The 27,914-nt window shown below is 39.4% G+C and overlaps 1 protein-coding gene across 5 annotated transcripts; it reads right to left on the reverse strand.

Moving 5' to 3' along the window:
• Positions 1-270: 270 nt before the first annotated feature.
• Znf322 (zinc finger protein 322) lies at positions 271-27,908 on the reverse strand. Of its 5 annotated transcripts, XM_015494142.2 has the most exons (6): positions 27,595-27,908; positions 27,077-27,243; positions 26,891-26,976; positions 24,180-24,227; positions 16,959-17,032; positions 271-4,547 (listed from the first exon to the last, which is right to left on the reverse strand). In XM_015494142.2, exon 6 carries the CDS (start codon positions 4,363-4,365, stop codon positions 3,166-3,168), a length of 1,200 nt encoding a protein of 399 aa, XP_015349628.1. In that variant the 5' UTR covers positions 4,366-4,547; positions 16,959-17,032; positions 24,180-24,227; positions 26,891-26,976; positions 27,077-27,243; positions 27,595-27,908; the 3' UTR covers positions 271-3,165. The 5 variants fall into 5 exon arrangements, with proteins under 5 accessions (XP_015349628.1, XP_048655857.1, XP_048655856.1 ...); XM_048799900.1 differs by lacking the exon at positions 24,180-24,227 and having other exon boundaries at positions 27,738-27,908; XM_048799899.1 differs by lacking the exon at positions 24,180-24,227 and having other exon boundaries at positions 27,710-27,908.
• Positions 27,909-27,914: the final 6 nt, after the last annotated feature.

Genomic DNA, 27,914 nt, shown 5'->3' on the forward strand with positions numbered 1-27,914 from the left:
TGGTCAGTTCAAGTTATTGCTCCTCCCTGTGCTATTTTCATGACACAGTGGGGGAGGTGCCAGAAGGATCCAATGCACAAAAGCAGAGCACACAGGATAGCTCTTCCAGGTGTCCACTCCTCTGTCTCAGCCTCAAACACTCCTGAAATCCCTGAGGCTGCCCAGTGGCTATCACCACCACCAAGCCTAAGTACCACTGAATATCTGCCTTACTCCAATGCAAGTGTAGGGTAAATGCTAATTTCTTATAGTATAGTGAAGACAAAAATAGAGTTTCTCACGACAAATGTTTATTTAAGAATTAAGGGAAAACAAAAACATTAAGCATAGGAATACATTGACTGAATACAATTTATCTCATTCGGTCTGAAATCTTGAAAAAGTCACTCTAACTACTTACCTGAGGTAGATTTAGGTTGGCACTGCTTCAAGGGAACCTCCATCCATCTCAAAAGTGACCTTCTGGTTTTGGTCACAGGCTCCCAAGTGGTCCTCTCCAACCTCAGGTTTTGCTCTATGAATAACACCAATGCCTTTCCCCCGTGGCTAAACCCTCAGACCTGTTCCACACCCCAAATTCTCCACTGGAAGGATGGCCCATGGTTCATTTAAGGACTAGAGAAATTACCAGTAAGATTAGTTGAGAGAAGGGGCAAGGTACTGCCCTGCTAATAACACCAACTCTGTCCCTTCTCCAAGGTCTAATAATTAATAAGCAGTCATAAGGACGAATTTTTTCACTGCCATGCCATACACCCCATATTACCAAGTATTACAATTGTCATACTAGTGACAGGCATGACTCTCATCAAAGAGAAAGAAAAAAATACATCTTGTATGTTTATCACACTGGGCAACTTTTCATGATATAAGAGCTACTGGTAAACATTGCTGAAACATGTAAAAACAAATAAAACTTACAGGATGTTTTCTAAAAGACAAAAGTCCTAGAATCAGATTCTTTGTTACCATTAGGAGTTAGAGCCACTGACCCTACGACTATGGTGATCATCGGCCCACCATCAGGAGCAAGGTTTACAGTTGCATACAAGGCAGCCACGGGCCTACTCAACGAATCCAATGCCAATACCCTCTGGAGTTCAGGGGTCCGCTAAGAAAACCCAAAACAAAGGACTCTAACCACCTGCCTGCAGAGTCCCAAATACTGTAGGAATTTGAAAGTATCTGTCTTAAATGTTTTTTTTAATCTGATGGGAGGAAAAAAGCTGAGAAGTGACCATTTTTAGATCCTCAGATTATAGTATTTCTACAGAACGTTAAAGACAACTATTACCCTGTTACATGGGAAACGGTATTTACTCTTAAACTTCCCGTGGATCCAACAACTACTTATTCCCTTATAGCATTTAGAATCCTGCATTCCAAGCCTATATATATATATATATATATATATATATATACCTTATATTGTGATGACTGCAATCCTTTCCCTGGGATTAAAATGTATTTTTCTCTTCCCTTGGAAGAACTGAAATAAACGAAAAGATGTATCATTATGAGGCCTGATTTGCTATAAACAGCAGGACAGTGGAGAGAAAAGAAAACCAGCTGTGGAGTCAGGATACTCCAAGTGAAAACAGTCTTGGTCCTCCACTGACAAACATCACTAGGAGTTTTTTACTCTGTGCTCGCTCAGATGTCACCTTCCTTTCAGTCTTCCCCTGGCCATTTAGCCAGGAACCGAATGACGGGATCTATGCTCTATCAGTGAAAGGAACAATAAGTCAGGCCAAAAGATATGGACACTGACCACATCACAACCATTATCCTGGAATCCACATTTTGAGTTGCAAAGAAATTAATTTCTAAATTTGAAAATTTAAATACTAATGATAACCCAGAAGACATTTTAGGGAAAAGAGAAATTTGGAAGGTGTGCCTCAATATACACTACAGCTGAGTACTCTGCTTTTTTTATGAGGTTGATCCTGCAAAGGGGAAACTATTGGGAGACTTTTTATTTAGGATAACTACTTCCTAGCTTCTTGGTGCTTCTCACAGCCAGTTAAGGATTCCTATGTCACTATCAAAACACTAGTCCCATTCTAGCCAACGATGAAGAAAAAAAAAAAAAAAAAGGAGTAAAAAAATCAACATTCTCCTTCCCCACAAGAGTAACACATGCCACATCTTCTATTACAAGGTTACAGTCCTTTCCTTTATTGAATTTCTGAATTTTAAAAAGTGAAAATAAAGCAATCATTAAGTGGTTCAGATAAAAGAAAAAGCATCTTTTCCTGAGTTACCCAACAGGTCTACTCTGACCTGCCCCAGCTCTCCCCAGAACAAGCTTCTGGGTATCTAAAAAAATGATTTCCTTACTGACTCCACTTAAAGTTCTACCCCATGGGTCAACTAAATTTAAGACCAGTTCTTACATGTACTATATATACACAGATTCTCACCCACAATTCACAATCAGACCTCTTAAAGAGGCAAGCTTCTCTGCAGAATGGGTTCTTTGGGCCCAATAAAATAGGAGCTACTAACAAGGCTTTTCCAGACTCAAGGTATTTATGTGAGCGCCCTGATATACTACAAGAGCTGATCACTGACAAGCTTTTCCTCATTCAGACACTTATAAGATCTTTCTTCAGATTTTTTCTTCTATTTTCTTTTTTTGCCATACTCAAGACAAATATACAATTTTTCACCAGTATGCCTTCTCTGATGGGTAAGAAAGTTAGAGTTCTGTTAGAAGCCTTTCCACACTTGCTGGGGCTTCTCCCCAGGTGGGTTTTCTGGTGTCCAACGAGATGTACATACTGTCTGAAGCTCTGCTGACACTGAAGGCATTTATTAAGAAGCTGTTCTCTGGTGTGAATTCCCTTGCAATGAGGAGGGCTGGGTACTGCAAGAAAGCTTGTATATGCAGTGCATGTTTCCTACCTGTGCAAATCCTGTAGGTGATCAAGCTCAGGCTAAGGGTTTTCCTAAACTCAGGGCACCTGTGGAGTTTCTCACTGGAGTGGCTGTTAGGGCAGCTCTTCTGGGTGAAGTATTCCTCATGCTTCCTAAAATTGCAGGCTCTCTGGTCCCCACTGAAGTTTGCGCTCTGGGCCAAGTCTGAGATTCACCTAGATTCATCCTAATGAGCTCTGATCTGTAATTAAATTTTTCATGGTATCATAACTTCTTGCCTGGTCAGGACATTTGTGAGGCTTCTGATGCATGAGCGGGGCTGAGCTCAAGAGCTTTGTCACCCACATTACAGATATACGGTTTTTCACCAATATGATGTTGGAGAAGGGCTGAGCTCTGGTGGAAGCTTTTATCACACACACTGTACTTATAGTGTAGCTCCTCCGTCTGAGTTCTCATTTTCTGTTGGGCAACAAAGTCCATACCTAACAGGAAGCCACTTTCACATGTAGACCACTGATGCGGTTTCTCTTCCACATGAATTCTCTGATGCACAATAAGGTCTGAGCTACAGCTGAAGCCTTTCTCATACTCGAGACATTTAAAAGTGTGCGTGTGAGTCGCCTGGTGTCTAATGAGGTTGGCACTGCGAGTAAAACTCCTCATGCATTCCAAGCACTTATAGGGCTTCTCACCTGTGTGGACTCTCTGGTGCACAATAAGGTCTGATTTCTGGCCAAAGCATTTCTCACAGGCACCACACTTATAGGGCTTCTCCCCAGTGTGAACTCTTTTATGTACAATGAAGGCTGAACGGTGTCGGTAACTCTTCTCACACTTGTTACACTTGTAGGGCCTTTCACCAGTATGTGTTCTCTGGTGGCTAATAAGGTCTGATTTCCCACTGAAGGCTTTTTCACACTCCAGACACTTAAATGGCTTCTCACCTGTGTGGGTTCTTCGGTGCCTTATTAGGTTGGTACTTCGACTAAAGCACTTATCACACTCACTACAGAGATACGGTTTCTCGCCTGTATGACTTCGCTGGTGAACAAGCAGATCAGAGCTCTGACCAAAATTCTTGCCACAGATGTCACATGTATAGAATTTTTTACCTGCATGTGTTCTCTGGTGTCCTGAAAGGGCCAAGTGGTGCCAAAAACTCTTCTCACATTTGCTGCATTTATAAGGTTTCTCATAATTGTGGATCCTCTGGTGGGAAATAAGATCTGAGCTCTGGATGAAGGTTTTCTCACACATATCACATCTGTAAGGTTTCTCCCCAGTGTGGGTTCTCTCACACATAATAAGAGCTAAGTTTTCACAGAAGTCTCGTTCACGTTCAAGGCACTCGTATATTTGATTATCTACTGGAGTAATCTGATGCACATGAATAAAAATCTTTTTACCCTTTTGAGGGTATACATGATATACTTTCCTTTTCTGAGTTCTCTGATCCCATCTTTCTTCTGAAGTGTACATTTTCTATGGCTCTCTCCTAGGGAGTCTTCCACTGGTCTTCTTGACCCATCACTGTCTTCTTAGTCATTCTGTTTTTAAGAACTTGGAAGGTTCATCTATGTTAAGCCTTTCAGTCATGAGCAATTTGCCTTTCCAAGTTTCCCGCATCATATACATGAATTTCTTACTTGGTATTTCTAAACCTGTAAGACAAGGTAGAAATAACATTTAAATTCCTACATTAAGAATCCTAAAGATTAAAATCACTACAGAAAAGACGGAAATCCTGCATCAGAATCTGTAAGTCTTTTATGTTTTGCATGGACTGAGTATCCTTTATCCAAAATGCTTGGAAACAGAGAGTTTTAGATTTTGGATATTTTCAGAATTTGGAATATCTGCATGCATAAAATGAGAAGTCTTGAGGGTGGCACCAAAGTCTTAACACAAAATTCATTTGTTTGGTATATATTTTATACACGTAGTCTGAAGGCGATTTTATACAATATTTTTAATAATTTTGTACATGGAACACAAAGTGACTGTGTGGAATTTTCATGGCATCATACTGGCACCCAAAAAGTTTCAGATTCTGGAGCATTTCAGATTTAGGAGCTTCTGATTAGGAATGCTCACTCTGTACTTGGTTTTCCTCTCTGCTAATAAAAATGAGACATACATATGAGAAACCACCAATAAAAGCTCTTTATATGAACCTGGGTGATCCCAAAACCAGGGTTTTTCTTTTCATTGCTTCAGAGGAAAGATTAAGATGACTCTAATAACATTAATAGGCAAGTTCAGGAGAGGAAGAAAGCAAAGCAGAGGGGAGAGTCTTCTGTGTCCTTCACATTTACTCCCTCAGGACCTCTGTGATGTCTGACCCCGCCTTACACACTGGGATGGCCATCCTTCATCTAAGCAGTGTAAGCTGAAGATTTTGTTTTTACTAAGAAAACGGAAGCAAAATGAAAACAGACACACACACACACACATAAACACAGAGGCAGACAACTTCGCAGGCTCCCAACACTTCAGCCAGCCTGTCACCTGTGGAGCACCCCACCATCCCTTAGCCACGCAATCCACGGTCAACCTTGCCCCTGGTGCTGGACTCCACCCGCTTTTCCACAAGGATGTTGCTCTACCCTCCTTCTGCATTCTCGTTTTCTTTCTCTCTACTGGATCATTCTAATTAGCAAACTGGCAGTTCTCTCTCTTCTGAACAACAAAAGCACAACCAACAAGACAACTTGTTTCGATCCCCTCACCCTCAAGCTATTGTCCCATTTCTCTGTTACTCTTTACATAAAACTCCTCAAAAGAAATCAGTCTTTTGTCTCCATTTCTTGTCTTCCAAGGCTTCTGGAACATATCCTAACCAGACACCTTCACCACTCCCCTAGAACTGCCCATTAGAAACCTACAAGCCCCAGAGAAGTCTGCCTCCAGGTCACCACTGTGACTGGGTTCTCTGCTCTTCAGATACTCTGAGTCGGATCCTCTCTAGTTTCAGGGTCTGCGTACTTGCCGTCCCTCCCTGGATGAAGGGCTCTCCCTCTGGGTCTCGTCAATGTTTTCTCTTTAACCTCCCTCCCATCTTTGCACAACTGTCACATTCTCAGGCGGCCATTTCTGACCATCCTATTTTAAATTATAACACATCTCCACTGCAGCTGACCCATACGAACAACACCCCTTCTCTCCTTTTTGCTCTTCTCCACAGAAGGTTAAGTAAGCTTCTAAGGGACAGGAATTTTGTTTTGATGTCTGTTTTGTGCACTGTAGTTTCCCTGGCACCTATGACAGTGCCTGGCACATACAGATAGATAGTCCAGCTTGGAATGGAAGCTCTTATTTGGCATCCGTGGAGGGTCTTAGATAACCCATAAAACCTTTAACTGATGAGTAACAAGATGCTGTTCAGAATCTGTCCGTTATTCTGGGGAGAGAGTCCACAGTTAATCAGAAAGGGCCCTTAACTACGAAACTAATATTGGACTGGAGCTTAAACATTCATAGAAGATAGTAAGTCACAGGACCTAGAATCCTTGCACATTGTGTTACCTCTTGGTAATGTGATGATGGGTGGCTTTGTCCTTCACCAATCTGCTTAACTACTGTTTTCTAATCTTCACTCAGCAACCTATATGCTTTCCTCATGCAAAGCACAGAGACTACTCTTGCAATAAAAAAAGTTATTTACAGATATAAAAAGACATACCCAGCCTTCAAATGCCAATTCAGAATGTTCTAAAATTTAGTTATAGAGGATAGAAGTAAGAACTGAATGGGTTGAGAGTAGTGCAGTTTCTTCAGTTAAGACATACAGATTCATAAGAAATACAGAACTGTGACCAAAGAGGGACAGAGAGAAAAGTGTGCTAGAAAGCTAACAAGAACCAGGAAGTCCAACAGCTGAGAAAGAAAGTAGGCAAGCTAAACAACATAGCCATGCTAGTGCTAAACACAGTGGCTACATCTCACATTTCAAGTATTTAACATGTCTCTATACACTGCTGCACCGTACCATATATACCTTTTTTGGTCCAAATTACATCATTCAGGGATCCTCATGGTATTATAGAAGAACCCCTTAAACTACAAAACCATTTGTAGTACTCCACTCTCTCCTCATTTGGTAATGGGTATCCTAGGAAATCCATGTATACAACTTGACCCATCACATGAACCCATGAGCTTATAAAATATCATTAAAATTAGCATGTTTATGTCCCTATCAGACAATGAATACTTTTCTGTGCATTTATTACCAAGATGCTGAGTCAGTTTGCCGTGTTTCATGCGCATGGGTCTGAGTCTCAGGGATTACCTATAATAGCAGGTATCTATGAAAAACACTGCATTGCTCATCTACGCACCAAGGACCTCTTAGTTTACGGTTAGTAGGAAAATTGCTAACAACAATATACAAAGTATTAAGCCCCAGAGCATACTTTGTCCCTGCCACAGTAAATCCTCAAAGTCAAAAGTATCAGAACATTATTCATTATTCCTATTATTAAATTAAGTTTACAGAGCTAAATGCCTAGAATCTATTCGTGCCTTACACAACCTGTTTTGGTTTGAATATGTGGTGTTCCCCAAAAGCTCATGATTGGGTGGTAACTGTTGGCATGTAGGGTATAGCTGGAGGAGGGAGGGAGGTTGGTCACTGGGGGTGCACCTTTGGTGTTTCATATTTTGTCCATGTACAGAGCTCTTTGCTTCCTTGGGAAGCCATGTCTCAAGGTGCTTACCTCTGCCATGCTCTTCTACTAGGATCTGCCTCACGCTGGACTCAGAGCGATGGAGTTGGCTGTCTACACACTGAGACCTCTGAAACTGTGAGAAAAATAAACTTTTCCTCCTCCAATTATTCTTGCAGGTCTCTGGGTCACAGCAACAAAAAAAACTGACTGAAACAAATCAAAGGAAGCCATTAAAGGACCTACACTGATACTAAGGTCAGCTCCAACCATCACCTGTCTCATTTCAGTTCATAGAAAATCCATCCTTTATTTTCTCCAGTCAAAATCTTGAAGTCATCCTGCATTCTTTCCCTTCACACCCTATAATCAAGTCATCAACAAATCTTGTGGCTCCATTTCAAAACACGTAAATCTAGGAATTCAGTCACTCCTCATCACTTTTGCTACTATTAACCTGGCCCCACCACTCTCATTTCTCACATGGACTATCACAGTAACCTCCTAACTGGTTTTCATCTATTATGGCTGAACTGTGTGTTGCCTCTCAAATTCACATATTGAAGATTTAACCCCTAGTATTTTAGAAAGTAACTATGTTTAAAGACAGGGTCTTCAGAGGGGTCTTAAAATGAGAACATCAGGTGGCCCTAGTCTTTTGTGACTAGTGTCCTTCTAAGAAGAGTTTAGGATACACAGCTACCAAGGATACACACCCAGAGAGTGCAGATAACACGAGGACACAGTGAGACAGAGGCCATCAGTGGGTCAAGGAGAGAGATCGCGGAGCCTCAAGAGGAGAGAAGGTGGTGTTAGAGGAAGGATGCACTTACCAGCAGTTCCTCAGAGCCAGACTTACTCAGTGAGGCGAGTAACTAAGGCCACATGGAGAAACTTTAACCACAGAGCACAGAAAGTCAGAGCAATATAAAAAAATGTGAGAGATGTGCCAGCTGCCTGCAGAGGTACAGTGCCACTGAGGGGAGGGGAAAGGACAAGGCAGAAAAAAAAAAAAAAGGTTGGGGAAACCTGTGGATCACAGAGGGAGGCTGATCTTTATGGACACAGTTGGTGGGGGAAGTGGCTCAGTGAAAAGCTACACAAAACGGCACGGCCCACAGTTAAGAGGGAATCAAGATCACTGGCCTGGAAATGACCTCAGGCGTGGCCTGGGAGCTATCTATAAATACTGTACCACTGTAAGCAGGGTCAGAAGTTTGGTAACAGGGATTTGCCTTTTGGGTCCCCTTCTTCCAAGTGTGGGGGGTGGGGTGGGAGGGTGCCTTTTCTGCTATCCTTTAATAAAGTCTTCCACTTTCCTCTTAAAAAGAAGATTGGGAACAAAGGAAGTTGCCATGACCTCCAGAGCGTGCCTGAGCCAGAGTGACTGAAACAGGCACAAAGAAAACCGCCTCGCACAGGCTCCCCATACCAGATTAGAAAGCGTCTTGGTTGCTGGCGCACTGTAGGAGCTACTGGGAAGACACTGACAGTGGCCACACAGGAGCTCTGCACTCCAGGGCCAATTCCTAGTGATTCACTTCCACACTGGTGACCTGGAAACCTGTGAGAATTTACCAGAGGCCCTAGAGACCCAGAGGTCCAGCAGAGACAGCACGTCCCCAGTAACAGGGGGCCTGGACCCCATCTCCAATACCGACTTCCACAGGTCAGCCAAGACTAAAACCCCAACTACTGGGACTTCCAATCAGAACTCGGCACCATCCCTGCTACAGCAAGCAGCCCATGGTCGCCAGTACTTCCCAGTCTACCCACCCCTGCTGGACGCGGGGAGCCACTACACTGGCTGGCAGTGAGGTGAAGAACACACAGACATCAGACTTGACCCCCAGCCCTTGACCCAAAGGTTGCTGAGACAAAAATGAGGACACAAGGAACAGAAGTCCATCTCTGCTGACAGTTCTAATCGCCACAGCAGAAAACAAGCCTTTTGTTTCTAATTACATGTTTTCTTTTTCCTCCATATTCCATTTATTGTATTTATTTAAAAAATTTTTAACTTTCTAAAATTTTTTCAAACATCATACGATTTTTTACTTTTTTCCACTATGCAAGATTGTGTGTATGTCATGTGTGTGTTCTGTGTGGATATGTTCAGAAAATATATATCTGTATAATTTAACTTTCAAATTAGTTGTTTTCTTCTGCACCTATTTGCTGATCTGTTCATACCTTGGTTCTTGTCCCTCTTACTGCCCCTTCTTCACTAACAGCCACATTTTCCTGTTCCTTCCACTTCTACATCTGCAAACTATCTCCTTCCTCTCCTTTGTTCACTTTTGAAATATTTCAAATTTTCTTTTGCCTTCCTATCCTATTTTGTAATCCCACTAAAAAATAGAATTATATAGTTTATGTAATTCCTATCCCATTCACATTGCCGGATTATTAATTCAGTGGACAATGTAGTAGACACCTGCTGTGGAACACCTGATATAGTTCTGAGTTTTATTGTTGGTAACATTGACCCCACCATTCCAATACAGGGGGTAATTAGTGTTACAGATGTCAAAGTAGACAGCAGACATTTATCTCAAGGTTATGCATTTGGTGCTGATGTTAGTGCTATTCCTGGCTCCCTCTTTCTTGTGGGGCAATTCAAGTTCACACAGAAGAGAGTCAAGCAATGTGAATCTCACCCCACACATAATCTAGCCCCACCTGAGCCTCAATATTACTTCAACTCATAGAAGTGGAGAGAGAAAAAAGGCAAACCAACAACCAGGCCCCAAGGAAGAACCACCAGGCATCAATTCATGTACCCCAAACAAAGAGAAGTCCCAGAACAAAAAAGATAACTACACACAAAGGACATGTGTGTAAAAGAAGAAGAGAACACATCTAAATCGATGTGCAAGTCCAGGACCTCTGACACACTAGGAAACAGGCAAACTAATCTCTCCCAATTTCCCAACAAAGGATCCCACAGACATGGAAGTGGATGAAATTCTAGAAGGATTATAAGAATCTGATTATTAAAATGTGCAACGAACTAAAAGAAGATCTGAGGAATAATTGAGAGCAAATATAAGGGATGAAAGACCATTTCCATAGAGAAATAGAAATATTAAAAGGAAACCAATCAGAACTCCTGGAAATTAAAGACCCAATAAATCATTAAAAATTCACTTGTACATGAACTTGAGGACTCAGTATGCAAAAAAGGGAGGAGGGAAAGAATATGATCAGAATATACAAGAATTCTGGGACATAATCAAGATACCAAACCCGAGAGTCATTGAGATAGAAGAGATCTTAGAGACAGAGGCTAAGGACATTAAGAACATTTTCAATGAGATAATAACAGAAAATTGTCCCTATATAAAAAATGAGATAGACATCTAAACACAGGAAGCATATGGAACCTCAAATATACCAGATCAAAATGCAAGCTCTCCAAGACACATCAATAAACAAAACTCTTAACGTAGAAAACAAGGAAAGAATATTAAAGCTGCAATACTGAAAATTCAGAAACAAATAAGGCTCTCTTCTTTTTTTTAGTTTTAGGTGGACACAATATGTTTATATTATTTTTACGTGGTGCTGAGGATTGAACCCAATGCCTCATACATGCTAGGTGAGCACTCCACCCTGAGCCACAACCTCAGCCCCAACAAGGCTCACTTCTGACTTCTCAACTCAGACCCTGAAGTCAGAGAGGGCTGAGGGCCTTGAATAAGATATTCCAAGCTCTGGGGGGAAAAAATTACTAACTATGATTGATACACCCAGCAAAGCTATCTTTCAAAATCGATGGGAAAATAAAAACTTTCCATGACCAGGATAAACTAAAAGAATTACCACCAATCCAGCACTATAAAGAATACTCAAAGATATACTGCACACTGAGGAATCCACAAACAAATCCTGAAGCTCCCAAACAGATGAAGAGCAACAGAAGAATAACAACCTGAATGAGAATCAAGACAGAATTAAATACAGCAAACAAAACAAAATGGCAGGAAACCATCAGCACACATCTATAAACACCACTGAATGTAAATGGTCTCAACACCCCAATTCAAAGAGTTAGGGTAGATTAATGGATCAAAACACAACACTCAACTATGTGCGGTTTACAAGACTCATTTCATAGGCAGACACTTCTCACAGGCTGCAGGTAAGGAACAGAAAAACATTCTACACATAGTCCTGAAGCAAGCGTAGTTACTTTATAGCTGACAAAGATTCAAGCAAAGATCAAACAGAAGAAACAAAGAAGGCCCTGACATCCTGGTAAAGGGAACAATCCAACAAGAAGATATAACAGCAGTAAATACATATGTCCCAAATGTCACTGTTAGCATAACTGCAGCCACCTTCCTTTCCCCCACTCCCACTTTTTGAATACTGTTCTTATTCCCAAGAAATAGAAACTAGCCCGAGACACAACCTACCGGTCCGGAGACTAGCTGGTCTCTCCCTGTTCTCTCACTGAGACACAGGAGACAACTTACCAGCCCCTGAGATGGGAACATATTGGTTTCCCTGTTCTCTCCTTGAGAAGATAAAGGGACCTGCCAGTTTCCCTCTCCCCCTGCTGAGAGATAGGAAAACTGCCTGTCTTTGTTCCCAAGAAACAAACTTGCCTTCCACAAGCTCAGGGGATGTTCACTTTGTCAGTCAAGGCTAAACCCACCACCCCTAGCCAGTGGCCATGATTCTAGCGTATAAAGGTAAAATTCAAGGGGGAGTTGCTGCTGCTGTCCCTCTCTTTGGGCAGAGCAGCCTCGTCAGGCTCCTGAAAATAAACCCACTCCTTATCCCGGGTGTGTGTGTGATTACTCCTGAGCCACTTTTCTTTCAAGTGTGCCTAATTACATTAAAAAAACCTTGACATTAAATTTCTGACAGAACCCAATACAATAATACTGGTGACTTCAACATACCCTATCATCAATAGGTCGTCCAAACAAAATCGATAAAGATGTTTCCAACCTAAATAATTCTAAGTCAAATGGACTTAATAGACATTTACATACCACTTCACCCCCAAACAGCTAAATTTATCTTCTTAGTAGCTCATGAAACCTTTTCCAATAATCATATACATCATATTCCAAGTTACAATATAAGTCTTAACAAAAAACAAAACAAAACAAAAATCAATGTAATCCTATGTATCCTATCAGACCATAATGGAATTAAACTAGAAGCAATAGCAAGAAAAATTACAGAAATCACATAAACACATGGAGATTGAATAATAATATTTTAAAAAAAAAAAATCACAAGTGAGGTAAGTGCTCAACCTCTGAGCTAAAACCCAGTCCCTGAATATTTTTTAAATGAAGAATGAATTATAGGAAAAAAAAAAATCAAGAAATTCCTAAAAACAGATGAGAACAGATACAACATATCAAAACCTGTGGGACATTATGAAAACAATTCTAAGAGAGAAATACATAGTATTGAGTGCCCACATTTAAAAAGAGATTCCAAATAAATAAACTATGCTCCACCTGAAGACCTTAGAAAAGAACAAACTAATTCCCAAATCAGTAGAAGATAAAACAATTAAGATCTGAGCCAAAATTAATGAAATTGAAATAACCACAACAAAAAATACACAGGATCAATATCACTAACAGCAGGTTCTTCAAAAAGATAAATAAGACTGATAAACTCTTAGCCACACTAAATGAAAGAGAAAGAAGACTCAAATCAACAAAATTAGAGATGAAAAAGGAGATATCACCACAGAAACTCCAGAAATTCAGATTATTACAGAAATTATTTTGAAAATGTATGCTCCAATAAACTGTAAAATCTAGAAGACACTGACAAATTTCTAGACACATACTACCTGTCCAAATTGAACCTAGAAGATAGAGAAAACCCTAAATAGACCAATATCAAGTAATAAAATTGAGAAAGTAATTAAAAGCCTACCAACAAAGAGAAACCTGGGACTAGATGGATTTTCAGCTGAGTTAATTCAGGCCTTTAATGAAAAACACACACCAGTCTTTCTCAAATTCCATGAAATTGGAAGGGAGGGAACACTCCCAAATATAACCAAGTATAACCCTGATACCAAAACCAGACAAAGACACATCAAGAAAACCACAGACCGATATCCCTGATGAACATAGATGAAAACATTCTTAATAAATATTAGCAAACTATATTAAAAGAAAATCAAGATAATACACCATGATTAGGTGGGTTCATCCCAGGGATGCAAGATTGGTTCAACATATACCTATCAATACATGTATTCACCACTTAAATAGAACTAAAGACAAGAGTCATATAATATCAATAATGCAAACAAGGCCTTTGTTGTTCACTCTCACCACTCTGCTGAATACAGTACTTGAAATACTAGTCAAAGCAATCATGCAAGAGAAGAAAATTGAGGGATACACATGTGAAAAGAAAAGTCAAATCCTAATAAACTCTACCAGAGGGCTTCTGGTGATAAATGAATTCAGCAAAGTTGCAGGATACAAGATCAACATTCAAAAATTAGTAGCATTCATATATTCCAACAGTGATTCTGCTGAGAAAGAAATCAAGAAAACTGGGGCTGGGGATGTGGCTCAAGCGGTAGCGCGCTCCCTTGGCATGCATGCGGCCCGGGTTTGATCCTCAGCACCACATACAAAGATGTTGTGTCTGCCGAAAACTAAAAAATAAATATTAAAAAATTCTCTCTCTCTCTCTCTTAAAAAAAAAAAAAAGGAAATCAAGAAAACTATCACATTCACAATAACCTCAAAAGAAATAAAATACTGGACAATCAATCTAATCAAGGAGGTGAAAGATCTCTACAGTGAAAAATTATAGAGCACTGAAGAAAAAACTAAAGATAACCTTAGAAAACAGAAAGACTTCCCATGTTCTTTAGTAGACAGAATATTGTCAAAATGCCATAATACCAAAAGTTATATACACATTCAATGCAATTGCCATCAAAATACCAATGACATTCTTCACAGAATAAGGAAAAAAAAATCCTTAAATTCATTTCGAAGAATCAGAGACCCAGAATAGCCAAAGCAATACTGAATAAGAGTGATAGAGAAGTCATCACAATACCTAATCTCAATTTATACTACAGACCTATTGTAACAAAATTAGCATGGTATTGGTATCAAAACAGACATGAAGAAATAGGAACAGAACAGAGGACACACAGATAAACTCTCAAACTTACAGCCATCTGATAATTGACAAAGGTGCCAAATATACATGTTGGAAAGAAGAGCCTTTTTAACAAATTGTGCTGGGAAAGCTAGACATACATATATAGAAGAATAAAGCTAAATCTCTACCTCAATGACTGGGCAGATGAACTAAACAGAGATTTCTCAAGAGAAGGAAAGCAAATGTTCAAAAATATATGAAAAAATATCCAACGTCTCTACCAATCACAGAAATGCAAACCAAAGCTACACTAAGATTTCATCTCACTCGTCAGAATGGCAATTATCAGAATACAAATAAATGCTAGCAATGACGTGGTGAAAAGGCACACACATACATTGTTGGCGGGTTGCAAATTAACACAACCACTCTGGAAAGTAGTTTGGAGATTTCTCAAAAAACTACAAATGGAACCACCATATTATCTAGTTATCCCACTCCTCAGTGTTTGTCCCAAAGAACTAAAATCAGCATACCAAAATGATCCAGTCACATTAATGTTCAGAGCAGCACAATTCACAATACCCAAGTTATGGAACCAGCCCAGATGCCCATCAATAGATGAGTAGATTAAGAAAATGTGTCTTATGTACACAATGGAGTTTTAGTCAGCCATAAATAAGAATAAAATAATGGCATTTTCCTGGTGAATGGGTGGAAATTATTATTTCATGATAAATGAAATAAGCCAGTCTCAGAAAATCAAGGGTTTAATGCTTTTCCTATTAGATGCATATATAAACACACCACAGACAATTTTACTTTTATGGATATGTAGAGAGAACCAACCAAAATTAAATAAATGAGTGAAAGGAATGTCAGTAGAGGAAGGAAAATTGGTGGGGGGGGGGGGAGATAAAGGAGAAGGAGAATTGGGGATGGTGAAGAGAAAAGGGCACTAGTCCCCAGCACCTTGTCATTGCAGTCCCAGCAATCCAACACATCCTTGAGCCCCTGCCCTCCCAATACTTTAATTCTCAACCCTGCAGCCAGTGTAACCCCACTGTCTTCAATGGTGTCCTCTCCCTCTGGGACCTCACAATGGCCCAAGAGGTCACAGTTGAGTTGCCTTCCCAGTCCCTGTAACTGTCTCTCTTAGCTCCTTTCTTACTCTTCTCTTTGTGTGTTCTAATTCAGCCATGATTGTCGAGAGCCATCATGGGCTGTGTGTGGACTACACTGGCACCTCGGCCTAGTGAATAGGAAAATCTGGTGCCTGGGAACTTCCAGTGGACATTTCCTCTGGCTGACTGCCCAGACACATGGTGAGCCCTATTCAAGCTCTGCCCCACGTCCCACACAGCACCAGAGATGGGGTGGCCTGCTGCAGCCACACAGCCTCACAAAGGGGTGTGACCTGCCAAGATGCCAATCAACCTGCTGACTGCAAGACACCATGAAGCAAGACTCCACCCCTGAAATCTCACCCCTGACTTTGATGGACCCCATTAAATAAACCACGGGAATCATTTTCTAATTGTCCAGCTCCAGTTCCTGTGTGGGCTGGATCTTTCAGGCACTCCAAGCTCCCTTTGGTGGTGCATGCCTGTAATCCCAGTAGCTCGGGAGGCTGAGACAGGAGGATCATGAGTTCACAGCCAGCCTCAGCAATGGCAAGGTACTAAACAACTCAGAAAGACCCTGTCTCTAAATAAAAATATAAAATAGGGCTGGGGATGTGGCTCAGTGCCCCTGAGTTCAATCCCTGGTACCTCCCATTCCCCCCCCCAAAACTATTCTTTTTGACTCTTTGTCTTTGGTTCCTAATTATTCTAGACTTTAATTTCTTAGGTGGCTTACATACCCCCTAATGAGGCACTGGCCGCCTCCCCATAATGACTGCTTCCCAGTTGTTCCTCATCCAGACACACTCCACTTGGAGCTGTTGCCCTTCTGTTCTGTCTACAGCCTTCCTCCTCCAGCTACTTGCATGGCTCCTCTCAGTTCTTTAATGACCATGTCTTCACCCATATTTCAGCATTACCTATGTCCCTATACTGTTTTACTTTTCTCCATGGTCCTTATTGCTTCTTAACATACTATCTTTCCCCAGTATAGAGTGCTAGGCATAAAGTTAGTGCTTAACAATGTGCTGTGCATGAATGATTCTCATTGAAATTTGACTCACTCCTTACCTGATAAGGAGAAAGGACCAAAATGTTACAGGGATAGGCACTGGTCTGGGAGAGAGAAGGTACATTTCAAAAGACTGAAGAAACTTTAGCTTACCTAGAATCTAGACGAAGAAAAGCTGCATTTACTTCCTGGTCCTGAGAATTTGATTTCTCAAGGCAGATAGCATTCTGTAAAACACAAGGACATGAAAAGGACAAAAAGCCGTAAGTGGGAGGATTCATCATTAGCTCATTTATTCTCAAAGGATCTAACAATGGGGGGAAAAAAAGATAATTTTTTTTGTATGTAATCCCTCAAACTGAACTGTGTAGAGAATGACCATACTCCTAAACCATCCCATATGACTCTTAAAAAAAAAAAAAAAGGACAAAAATAAAACTAGAGAAAAGAAAAACAACAAAACTAATTATAAATAAAAATACTGCTTATTTTGAAAATCTTAAAAGAAACAGATAAACCATTAGGTAACTTAAGAAAAAAAGAGAGAAAGCACATTTACAAAACAAAAAGGATAAGCAAGAATAACTACTGAAACAGAAACACGCAGACAGTGTTCCAGATCTCTGCCTAAATAAATGATTACTTATGAAATATACTGCTTTCTCAAGAAACATAATTTATCAAAAATCAACCCTACTAGATATAGAAAGTTTTAAAATACCGATTTGCACAGACTAACCGTAACAGATTATTTCACAAGGGAAATTTAACAAATCTAAAAACACCAAAAAAGCCCACTGATTCAAAAATGTTTTTGAAAGACTGAAAATGAATAAAAAAATCATAACATTTTTGTATGTGAAATAAAAATAACACTGACAACTAAATCCAATGAAGAGAGCACAAAAATATTTACAGCCCAATATCACTATTAATGAGAAATACTAACAAAGATCAACGTCACATTAATAAAATAATACCCCACAACCAAGTAGGATTTATTTAAGGAATGCAAGATTGGGTCAGTATCAGGAAATCCTTCAACATTTGGCAGCCTATTAACATAATACCCCATTATTAATAGATCTATGGAGAAAAACCATACAATTATCTCCACAGATGCTGCACAATTATTCACAACAGAAACAACATTCATTCTTTCTGAAAACACCTTGAATAGGAATTAACAAACATTGGTTTCTAACATGAAAAAATATAAATTGATTAATCTAAGCCCAGTAGCTTACGTGAAAAAAATCTGGCATCATCTCCATTAACATCCAGAGCAATCAAGGGCTGGATGCAGTGACACATGCCTCTAATCTCAGCTCCCTTGGGGGGGAGGCTGAGGCCAAAGGATCGATAAGTCCAAGATCAGTTTTAGCAAAGCAAAGAAAAGGGGGTAAAGGGAAAAAAAAGGACTGAGGATATATCACAGCGATAGAGCACTTGCCTGGATTGCAAGGCCCCAAACTGTTCAATACCCAGCACTACTAAAAAACCAAAACCAAAACAAAAACAAAAACAAAAAAACCAAAACAAAAACATGGTATTGGCACTAAAACAGAAATACAGATCAGTAGTAGAGAATAGAGGACACAGAGACAAACCCACATAAATACAGTTATCTTATAATAGACAAGGTGTCGAAAAGCTGGCTTATACAATAAATGGTGCTGGGAAAATTGGAAATCCACATGCAACAAAATGAAATTAAACCCCTCTCTCTCACCATGCACAAAATTCAACTCAAAGTGGATCAAGGACCTAGGAAATAGACCAGAGACACTGTGCCTAAAAGAAGAAAAAGTAGGCCTAAATCTTCATAATGTCAGCTTAGGAGGACCTGACTTTCTTTCTTTCAATATTTATTTTTTAGTTTTAGGTAGGCACAATATATTTTACATTTATGTGGTGCTGAGGATTGAATCCAGTGTCTCATGCATGCTAGGCAAGCACTCTACCACTGAGCCACTACCCCAGCCCCAGGATCTGACTTTCTTATAAGACTCCTAAAGCACAAGAAGTAAAATCAAGAATCAATAAATAAGATGGATTCAAATTAAAAAGCTGCTTCTCAGCAAAGGAAACAATAACGTGAAGAGAAAGCCTACAGAATGGGAGACAATCTTTACCACATGTACCTCAGATACAGCATTAATCTCCAGGATATATAAAGAACTCAAAAACTTAACACCAAAAAAACCAAATAACCCAATCAATAAATGGGCTAAGGAACTGAACAGACACTTCACAAAAGAAGAAATGCAATCAATCAATAAACATATGAAAAAATGTTCAAAATCTTCAGCAATTAGAGAAATGCAAATAAAAACTATTCTAAGATTTTATCTCACCCCAGTCAGAATGGCAATTATCAAGAATACAAACAACAATAAATGTGGCAAGGTACACTCACACAGTGTTGGTTGGACTGCAAATTGGTGCAACCACCATGGAAAGCAGTGTGGAGATTCCTTAGAAAACTTGGAATGGAACCATCATTTGACCCAGCTATCCCACTCCTCAGTTTATACCCAAAGGACTTAAAATCAGCATACTACAGTGACGCAGCCACATCAATGTTTATAGCAGCTCAAGTCACAATAGCTAAACTATGGAACCAACCTAGGTGCCCTTCAACAGATGAATGGATAAAGAAAGTGTGGAACATATACACAATGAAATATTATTCAACTTAAAGAAGAATGAAATTATGGCATTTGCTGGTAAATGGATGGAACTGGAAAATATCATGATAATTAAAAAAGCCAATCCCAAAAAAACAAAGGCTGAATGTTTTCTCTGGTATGTGGATGCTAATTCACAATAAGGGGGGGGGGGGTGAGCTAGGTAAGAACAGAGTTACTTTAGATTAGATAAAGGGGAGTAAGAGGAAGGGGTACAGGGGTGGGAAGGATAGTAGAATGAATCAGATATTATTACATTATGTACATATGACTATATGACCAGTGTCATTCTACAACATTTATAATCAGAAGAATGAGAAATATGCTCCATTTATGCATGATATATCAAAGTGCTTAAATGTATTGTACTGTCATGTATAACTAATTAGAACAAATTTAAAAAAAACTCCAAAAAAAAAAAAAAAAAAAGACTTACTATAAAGCTACAGTAATCAAGACAGGGTACCAGTGACAGACAAATAGATCAACGGAACAGAACAGAGAAGCTAAAGAGATACACATTAAGTATAATTAGCCAATCTTTAATAAAGGAGTAAAGGAAATACAATAGAGAAAAGACAACTTTTCAAAAATGGCATTAGAATAACTGGACATGCAAAATATTAATCTGGTCACAAAATTTACACCTTTTATAGAAATTAACTTAAAAAGGCTCATACAATGAATAGATAGATACATAAAATGTCTTACATACAAATAGTGAAATATTATTCAGTTTACAGAAAAAGAAATGTTTTGATTTGAAACCACACAGATGAATCTGGAGGACAATATGTTAACTGAGTTAAAGCAGACACAGAAGGAAAGATTCCACCCAATGTCACTAATACAGAGTGTAAAAAAGCTAAAGCTAAATTCATTTTACTTCAGAAAGCAAAGTGGGTATTTACTAGTGGCTCAGTGGAAGAGGGTGGGTTGATGTTAGTTGAAGATACAGAATTTCACTTAGGAATTAAGTTTAAGAGATCTATTACTATGTCCTGGTGACTATAGTTATTAATAGTCAATAAACTGATATTTAAAAATTTCTGAGTGGATGCTTGCCACAAGAAAATATGTGAATAATACATTAGTTAAACACCCCGACTTAGCCATTCCCTGATGTATGTGTGTATGTATATACATCTCAAACATCATCTTGTACATTAATAAACACACACAAATTTTAACTGTTAAATAAATTAGTTTTTAAAAATTGACTTAAATGTAAAGGTAAAACACAGAACTATAAAATTTCTAAGGTAACATAAAAGAAACACTAGATAACTATGGATAAGGATATAATACCAAAGGCACAATCCATGGAAGCAAACTGATAAGATGAATTTCATTAAAACGAAAACCCCTCCATTCTGCAAAAGACACTGTCAAGAAAATGAGAAGACAAACCACACTGGAAGAAAACACCTGAAGACGACAAATCTGATAAGAACTGATTTTATACACACACACACTTGTATAATTCAATAAGAAGCCAGGTGCTGCACTGGTACAGAGCCTGTAATCCTAGCTATTGGGCAGGCTGACACAGCAGGATCACAAGTTCAAGGTCAGCCTGGTCAACCTAGTGAGACCTAGTTTCAAAATAAAATGGGCTAGGGATATAGCTCCATGGTAGAGTGCTTGCCTAATAGGCATAAGGCCCTGGGTTCAGCACCCAGTACCGCAAAAAAAAACAAACCAAAAAACAAAAAAACCCTACAAGAAAAAAAGGCAGAAGACATAAAAGACATCTCATAAGAAGACACACAAGTCACCACTTGTAAGCATATGAACAGATGCTTAACACCCTACGTTACCAGGGAGCTACAAATTAAAGCAGCAACGAGGTACTACTACACATCCATTAGCATGGCTGAAAACCAAATGCTGGTGAGACTGTGGGAGAAACATACACTAGCCCAACAATCACAAACCCCGATTTTTACCTGAGTGAGCTGAAAAGCACTGTCCACACAAAAAGCTGCACACAAATGTTTATAGCAGTTTTATTCATAATCGTTAAAACATGAACATAACCAAGATATTTTTCAGTAAGTGAATGAATATAAAGAGTGGTACGTCTAAATAACAGATTATTACTGAGTACTAAAAAGAAGAGATTAAACCACAGAAAGACATGGAGGAATATTCCTTAATTAAAGAAGTCATCTAAAAAACTACATGCTATGCTATGTGATTCCAATTATATGACATTCTAGAAAAAGTGAAAGTAAGGAATCAGTAAAAAAGTTCAATGGTTACCCGGTGAGAAGGGAGGGACAAATAGGTGGAGCACAGCCATTTAGAACAAAGGGAAGACATGGACCTATATACGTCTGTCAAAATCCCAAAGCATACAACATGAAAGCGAACCTTAACGTAAACTATGCAGTCTGTGTGATGACAACGTGGCAACACAGGTACACTCCAGGCAGGGTTCACCAATGCACCACTCCAGGATGGGGCTTCAGCAGAGGGAGACCCTGTGCTACATGCATTTTGGAGGGGGCTCTCCATACTCATTGATTGGTATAACCAAACATAACAAAGTACTACGCAGATATAAGAAAGAATTGAGTGAAATCTTTATGAACAATGTAGAGTGACTTCTACCATATTTTAAAAAGTGCAAAAAAATGCCATCTTTTATGTAAGAAAGCAGACATTTAAAACTATATGAATGTCTATTTGGCCAAAAAGAAATTAAGAAAAAATAAACAATTCAAAACCAAATGTGTTTGTATTTCAAATGAATAACAACCATCAAGAAAAGGGTAGAACAACGCTTAAACACAGTAATGCAGTGCTGGGACTACATAAATTCAAACTAAAGATAAATAGCCACAAGCAACTACAGAGAGCCCAGTGCAATCACAAACGTCTGTAATCCCTCAGCCCAGGAGGCTGAGGCAAGAGGATTTCGAGTTCAAAGCCAGCCTGATTTCAAAGCCAGTCTCCGAAACTCAGAGAGACTCTGTCTCTAAATAAAATATAAAAAAGGGTTGGGGGGAGGGACAGAAGGGGAAGGGAGATGGTAGGAAAGAAGGTGGAATGAGGCCAACATCATTACTCTAGGTACATATATGATTGCACGAATGGTGCAACTCTACTTTGTGTACAACCAGAAAAGTGAAAAATCGTGTACTATGAATCAAAATGCATTCTGCTGTCATGTATAACTAATTAGAATAAATAAATAGATTCATTAAAAAATTACCAAACTAATTGGTATTTTTGTTTTCTTTCCTCATGGTGGTAAGATATACTAGTTAAACATTCATCCTGGGATTGAACAAATAAGTAAACGTGGATGTGCTATAGGGTAAAAATGCCACCCAGATACCCCACTGTCAGGGAAATTACAGATACAGAAAATGTTAGAATGAACTCTACTGTTTAACTGGAATCAGAGACAGGTATCAGAACGAGGTCAGAACTTCAAGTACACAGAGAGAAGACAGGAAGGTACTGTATATGTGAAATGTCTGTGGTTTTTTTTCCTAGTAATGTCTGCTGAAAAGTCAGAAATGAAATCCTGGTGGCAATGAATATACCAAGACCAAGATTTTGGTTTCTCCATGGAAAGGAAACAGAGGATTCCTTGGAAAATGGCTGATTATAGGGTTGGAAGCTATAAGATGAGGTTAGAATAGCCTGTTGGGCCAGAAAGTAAGGAAGTACTCAAAAAGCAATAATGTACCACAACAACCCAGGAACTGAAATGAAGGAGCTGCCACCATGCAAATCTAAAAGACATAGTAGAACAAAACAAGTTATGACAGCAGTGAACTAACACAAGAATCCAGGCATCTGTACTCACAGAGGAATAAATAAGTGGAAAGATGGTCTCTTACATAGAAAAGCCAGCAATTACATGTAAAAGAAATGGTGGAATTTTAAAAAATCACCATGTCTAATCAAAAGAAGAGTACTATCTCAGACAACAGTCTAGTTAGTGAAAAGTGACTACATGATCAAGTGACTATGATGATCAAGATATAACACTCTTGACATTTCCTAGTCACAAAGACCATAAAGAATAACTTCACAGTATAGAAACTGGAAAGATTGCACCTTAACCAAGATATCAAGGTCAACCTCATCAGTAACGAGATAAAGCAACTCCAGGTGCCTTCTAACATTGTGCAGAGAAGAACACAGAACCTTTGTGGCACCATGCCCCAAATAGGAACCTGAATCCACCCAAGGAAGCCTGAGACACTCCCAGACTAAGGGACACTCTATCAGCAAATGCCATGGTTATTAAAGTATGAGAATATGTCACACAATAAAGGAGACATCATAATTAAACAAAACGAATAATGCCAGATTGGATCTTGGACCACAGATACCCCTCCTTTGCTAAGAAGGACATTATTGGAACAACTGGCTAAATTTAAATACTGTCTAGAGATTAGATAATAGTACTATATGAATGTTTATTTCTTGATTTTAATATTATATTGGTAATTGAAGGAAATACTTTTGATATTTTGTCTTTTGAAATGTGATAAGCAATTGAGTATTTAGGTAGGTTTCCTCAATTAGGGTTCCAGGAGAGAATGAAGCACTACAGAAAATATATTTGAATAACTACTTTCTCAATTCTCCCAAGAATGGGAGGTAGCTAGTAGCACTGTGCACGTATACATAGGAGAGGAGTTAGGACTTCAGGACTTACTTCTTTCACAGTGTAAGAGGCATTAAGTCCTCAGATCACTTTCAAATGCTTAAAAAAAAAAAAAAAAAGTACATATCTGTGTGTATATACAGACATAAAATCATAAAGCAAATGTGATACAATGTTAACATTTAGAGAATACACGTGAAGGTTATACAAGCATTCTTTGTACTATTTTGCAATTTTTAAAAAAAAATCTGAAGTTGTGGCTCAGTGGTAGAACACCTAGCACGTGTGGGGTCCTGGGTTCCATCCTCAGTACTACATAAAAATAAATAAATTAAACAAAGGTATTATGTCCAACTACAACTCAAAAAAAAAAAAAAAAAAAACCTGAAATTATTTCAATATTAAAAGGTTAATCTCTGAAATCACATTTTGGTTCAAACTCCCACTGTGCTCCTTTGTGGATGGAAGAACTTGGGTAAGTTACTTAAATTTCCCAACTTCTTTGATAAAATAGGTAATACACATGCTTCAAGGCGTTGCAATGAGAACCAAGATACTATGGGTAAGGGGCAATTAACCATTGAGTAACATCCCCAGTCCTCTTTTTTTTTTTTTATTTTGAGGTAGGGTCTCACTAAGTTGCTGAGGCTGGCTTTGAACTTGCAATCCTTCTACCTTAGCCTCCCATATTGGTGGGATTATAGGCATGCGCTAACCACTAACATTTATTGAGCTCATCCTTTGTACCTGACTCTTGTGTCAAGTCTGGCTCAAAACCCACTAAGATAATAAACTAAATAAAAAGACTCAGCCAGTTAATGATTAATAGAAAGACATGGCAATATTAGGGGAAAATATATGCAGAAATGTTAGAAGGGAAGAATTTCAATTCAGAATCATAACTAAATAGATATGCAGGCATGCAGACAAATAGGTGGTACAAAATGATGGGTTTATGGTATTTTGTCTTTTGAAATGTGATAAAGTTCAAAAGGAGAGTTTAATATAAAGGATTCTGAGTTTGATCATAGGCTGGCAAATTAATCAGATTATTCCCTAAAGTAATGAATCTAAAGTATCGTATTTGGCATAAATAACCAAGAAAATACGGGGCACCAAGAAGAAAAAAATTGAAAAAATAAAGATATTAATTTCCCATTCATGTATTAAGTTTGAAATATCAAGACCTATACAATATAGATGGGTTATCAAACCTCAAAGCAGACCATGACATTTTTCTAGTTTAAATGCTGTTTTCTATCACACTCAGAAAATGCAGGCAAGACAGAAGCCAAAGTTTTTATTGCCCTACAAAATGTGTCATCTCTGCCTCCCTTCAGTCTCACAAGATACCTCAGAGCTTTACCACTTTTTCCTTCTGCTTAATTGCTATTCCTACAAGTTGCTTGTTCCTTTGATTCAAGTTTCTGCCTGAAAATTACTTCCTCAAAAAGCAGCACTTCTTGACTACCTTTATCTAAAAATAGCTCAAGTTATTGGTCCTATTTTATTTCTCTTCATGCACTTTTCTCAATTCAACTTTGTAATACACATTTTATATTTGTTCATTTATTTGACTCTCCTATTAGAATGTAACATCTATTAAGGGTAGGATCTAGTCTTTTTTTCATTGCAATATCCCTACCATCTAAAATACATTTGCTAAATAAATAAAAAATATGAAGAAACAAATATCAGAACAAAAAAGGGCTATCATCCTTTCATCTCCAGTAGCAATACAACAGGCTATGCCAGTAGACCCAACTGGTCCATCAGGCAAACCCAAATACCCTCCTCCCTCTTCTCTTTCCCCATCCTAGGAAGAGACTGGTATTCTCATGTGCAGGGTCAAAGTGTACAAAATCATCAGACAGGCAAAATCACAAAGCTTAAGAGTTCAAGGTTATCTTTATAGTGAAAGTATGTATGAGACAATTAAAGTCATTAATTAAAGCATTACCTAAAAAATAAATAATGCTTACATTATAGGCCCTTGGTTAGGGATAAGCTCATTTATTTTGCATTGATTACAGGGGATTACCTCACTTAATCTTTCCAAGAACCCTATAAAAGAGATATTAATATCAATATTTGCATCTTCAATAGAAAATCTGATGGGCGTAGTTAGCTAATCACCTAAAAAAAGCTATAGATATAGAGATATATACTAGGAGTTAAGTATATATCTTCTGACACCAGAGCCCGCCTAAGCACTGGGCATATTACGTTATTTGTGTGGCATATTAATCAAGAAGCAATTACTGTAAGTCTATCATGAAAATGCTGGCAAGACAGAAAGAATTAGAGCACACTCTTGAATTGATAGGGCACTGCTCAGTCTTACAGCTTTACTGTGTTAAGGGCTAGGAACATTCTTTCTCCAGTGGTTTTCTCCCATTCCTTTCTGTCCTACTCTCAAATCCACATTTACATATGAACGCAGGGCTTAGGGCAGGTGAGGCCCACATCTAAGCCCAACAACTCCGGAGGCTGAAGTAGGAGAATCACAAATTTGAGCCAATCTGGGCAGGACCAGTACTACAAAAACAAAAACAAAACAAAACAAAACAAACCCCAGGCCGGTGGCTCAGACCTATAATTCTTGTAGCTTAACTTGGGAGGCTGATCACAAAATCAAACAGCCTCAGCAATTTAGCAAGACCCTGTCTCAAAATAAAAAACAAAAAAAGGGCTGTGGTTAAGCACCTGGTACCCACCCCCACCAAAAGAAGAAGAAGAAAATATACATAAAGTCCACTTACCATAAGAAAGATTCAAGACTGTATTCCTTTTGGCTCTAAAAGGTCTCTAGACCAGAACTACTCACAATACTCAAGTCCTCCCTCTCCTAAAAGAAAAAAATAGTGTTCAAGATAACTTCGTGAGGCTTATAATTTTTTTTAGTGCTATTTAAATATTGGTCCCAAACTAGGCGCCATGGCACACACCTTTGATTCCAGCTACTGGGCAAGCTAAGGCAGAAGGATCACAAGTTCCAGGGCAGCCAGGTCAACTTAGCCAGACCTCGTCTCAAAATTAAAAAGAGGACCTGAGGTGTAGCTCAGTGGTGGAGTACTTGCCTAGCACGTGCAGGCCCTCGGTTTCATCTCCAGCGCTGGGAAAAACAACAACAACAACAAAAATTAATAAATACTGGTCGCATTTACGCTCCAGTCTGGTGAGCATCCTTGCAGCGTACCTTACACCTCTTTCCACCACTGCCTACATGGTTTTCCTGTAAGCAAACCTGCTAGAAAGTTCCTTCCTGACCTGCTCCATACAAAATGTCAAGACTCGCTCTGCATTCAATTTCCTAACATAGCCCGAGGCCTTGCTTTTCCGCTTTGAATCCCTCTCCTTCTGCCAAGTGCTTTGGTCGTCATTCTCTCAACCTCCAGGTCAAGGACCCCTTCTTCTGATCCTACAGACGGCAACGCGCCGTGACCGGTGTCGGTAACCCAGCTACCTATGATGCCGGTGTCCACCAGGCAACGGTTAGGACGAACCACCCGGACTCGGCCCAGCGCGAGGCACCGCCGCACAGGAGACAGGGGCCATCCACGTCCGCAAAAGCCGCGTACCGCCTGCAGCAGCGTCTCCCGCCCTCACCCGCGTCGACCGTGCCGACGGGCTGCGCTTTCAACCAGCTGAGGCCTTCCACGATCCCCGGTGAGTGCGGGCGCAGGACCCGCTACGCGCAGAGGCTGTCCGCTCCCGATCGGCCCCGCACGCCGCCGGCCGGGTCCGGCCTTCCCCGCACTGCGCCACCCCACACGCCGCGGGCCC

The sequence above is a fragment of the Marmota marmota genome, unplaced genomic scaffold (genome assembly GCF_001458135.2).
Source record: "Marmota marmota marmota unplaced genomic scaffold, marMar, whole genome shotgun sequence".
In the NCBI taxonomy this organism is placed as follows: Eukaryota; Metazoa; Chordata; class Mammalia; order Rodentia; family Sciuridae; genus Marmota; species Marmota marmota.

Coding starts and splice junctions, on each gene's coding strand:
- Znf322 (XM_048799900.1), bottom strand. CDS start 4,365: ATGTACACTTCAGAAGAAAGATGGGATCAGAGAACTCAGAAAAGGAAA.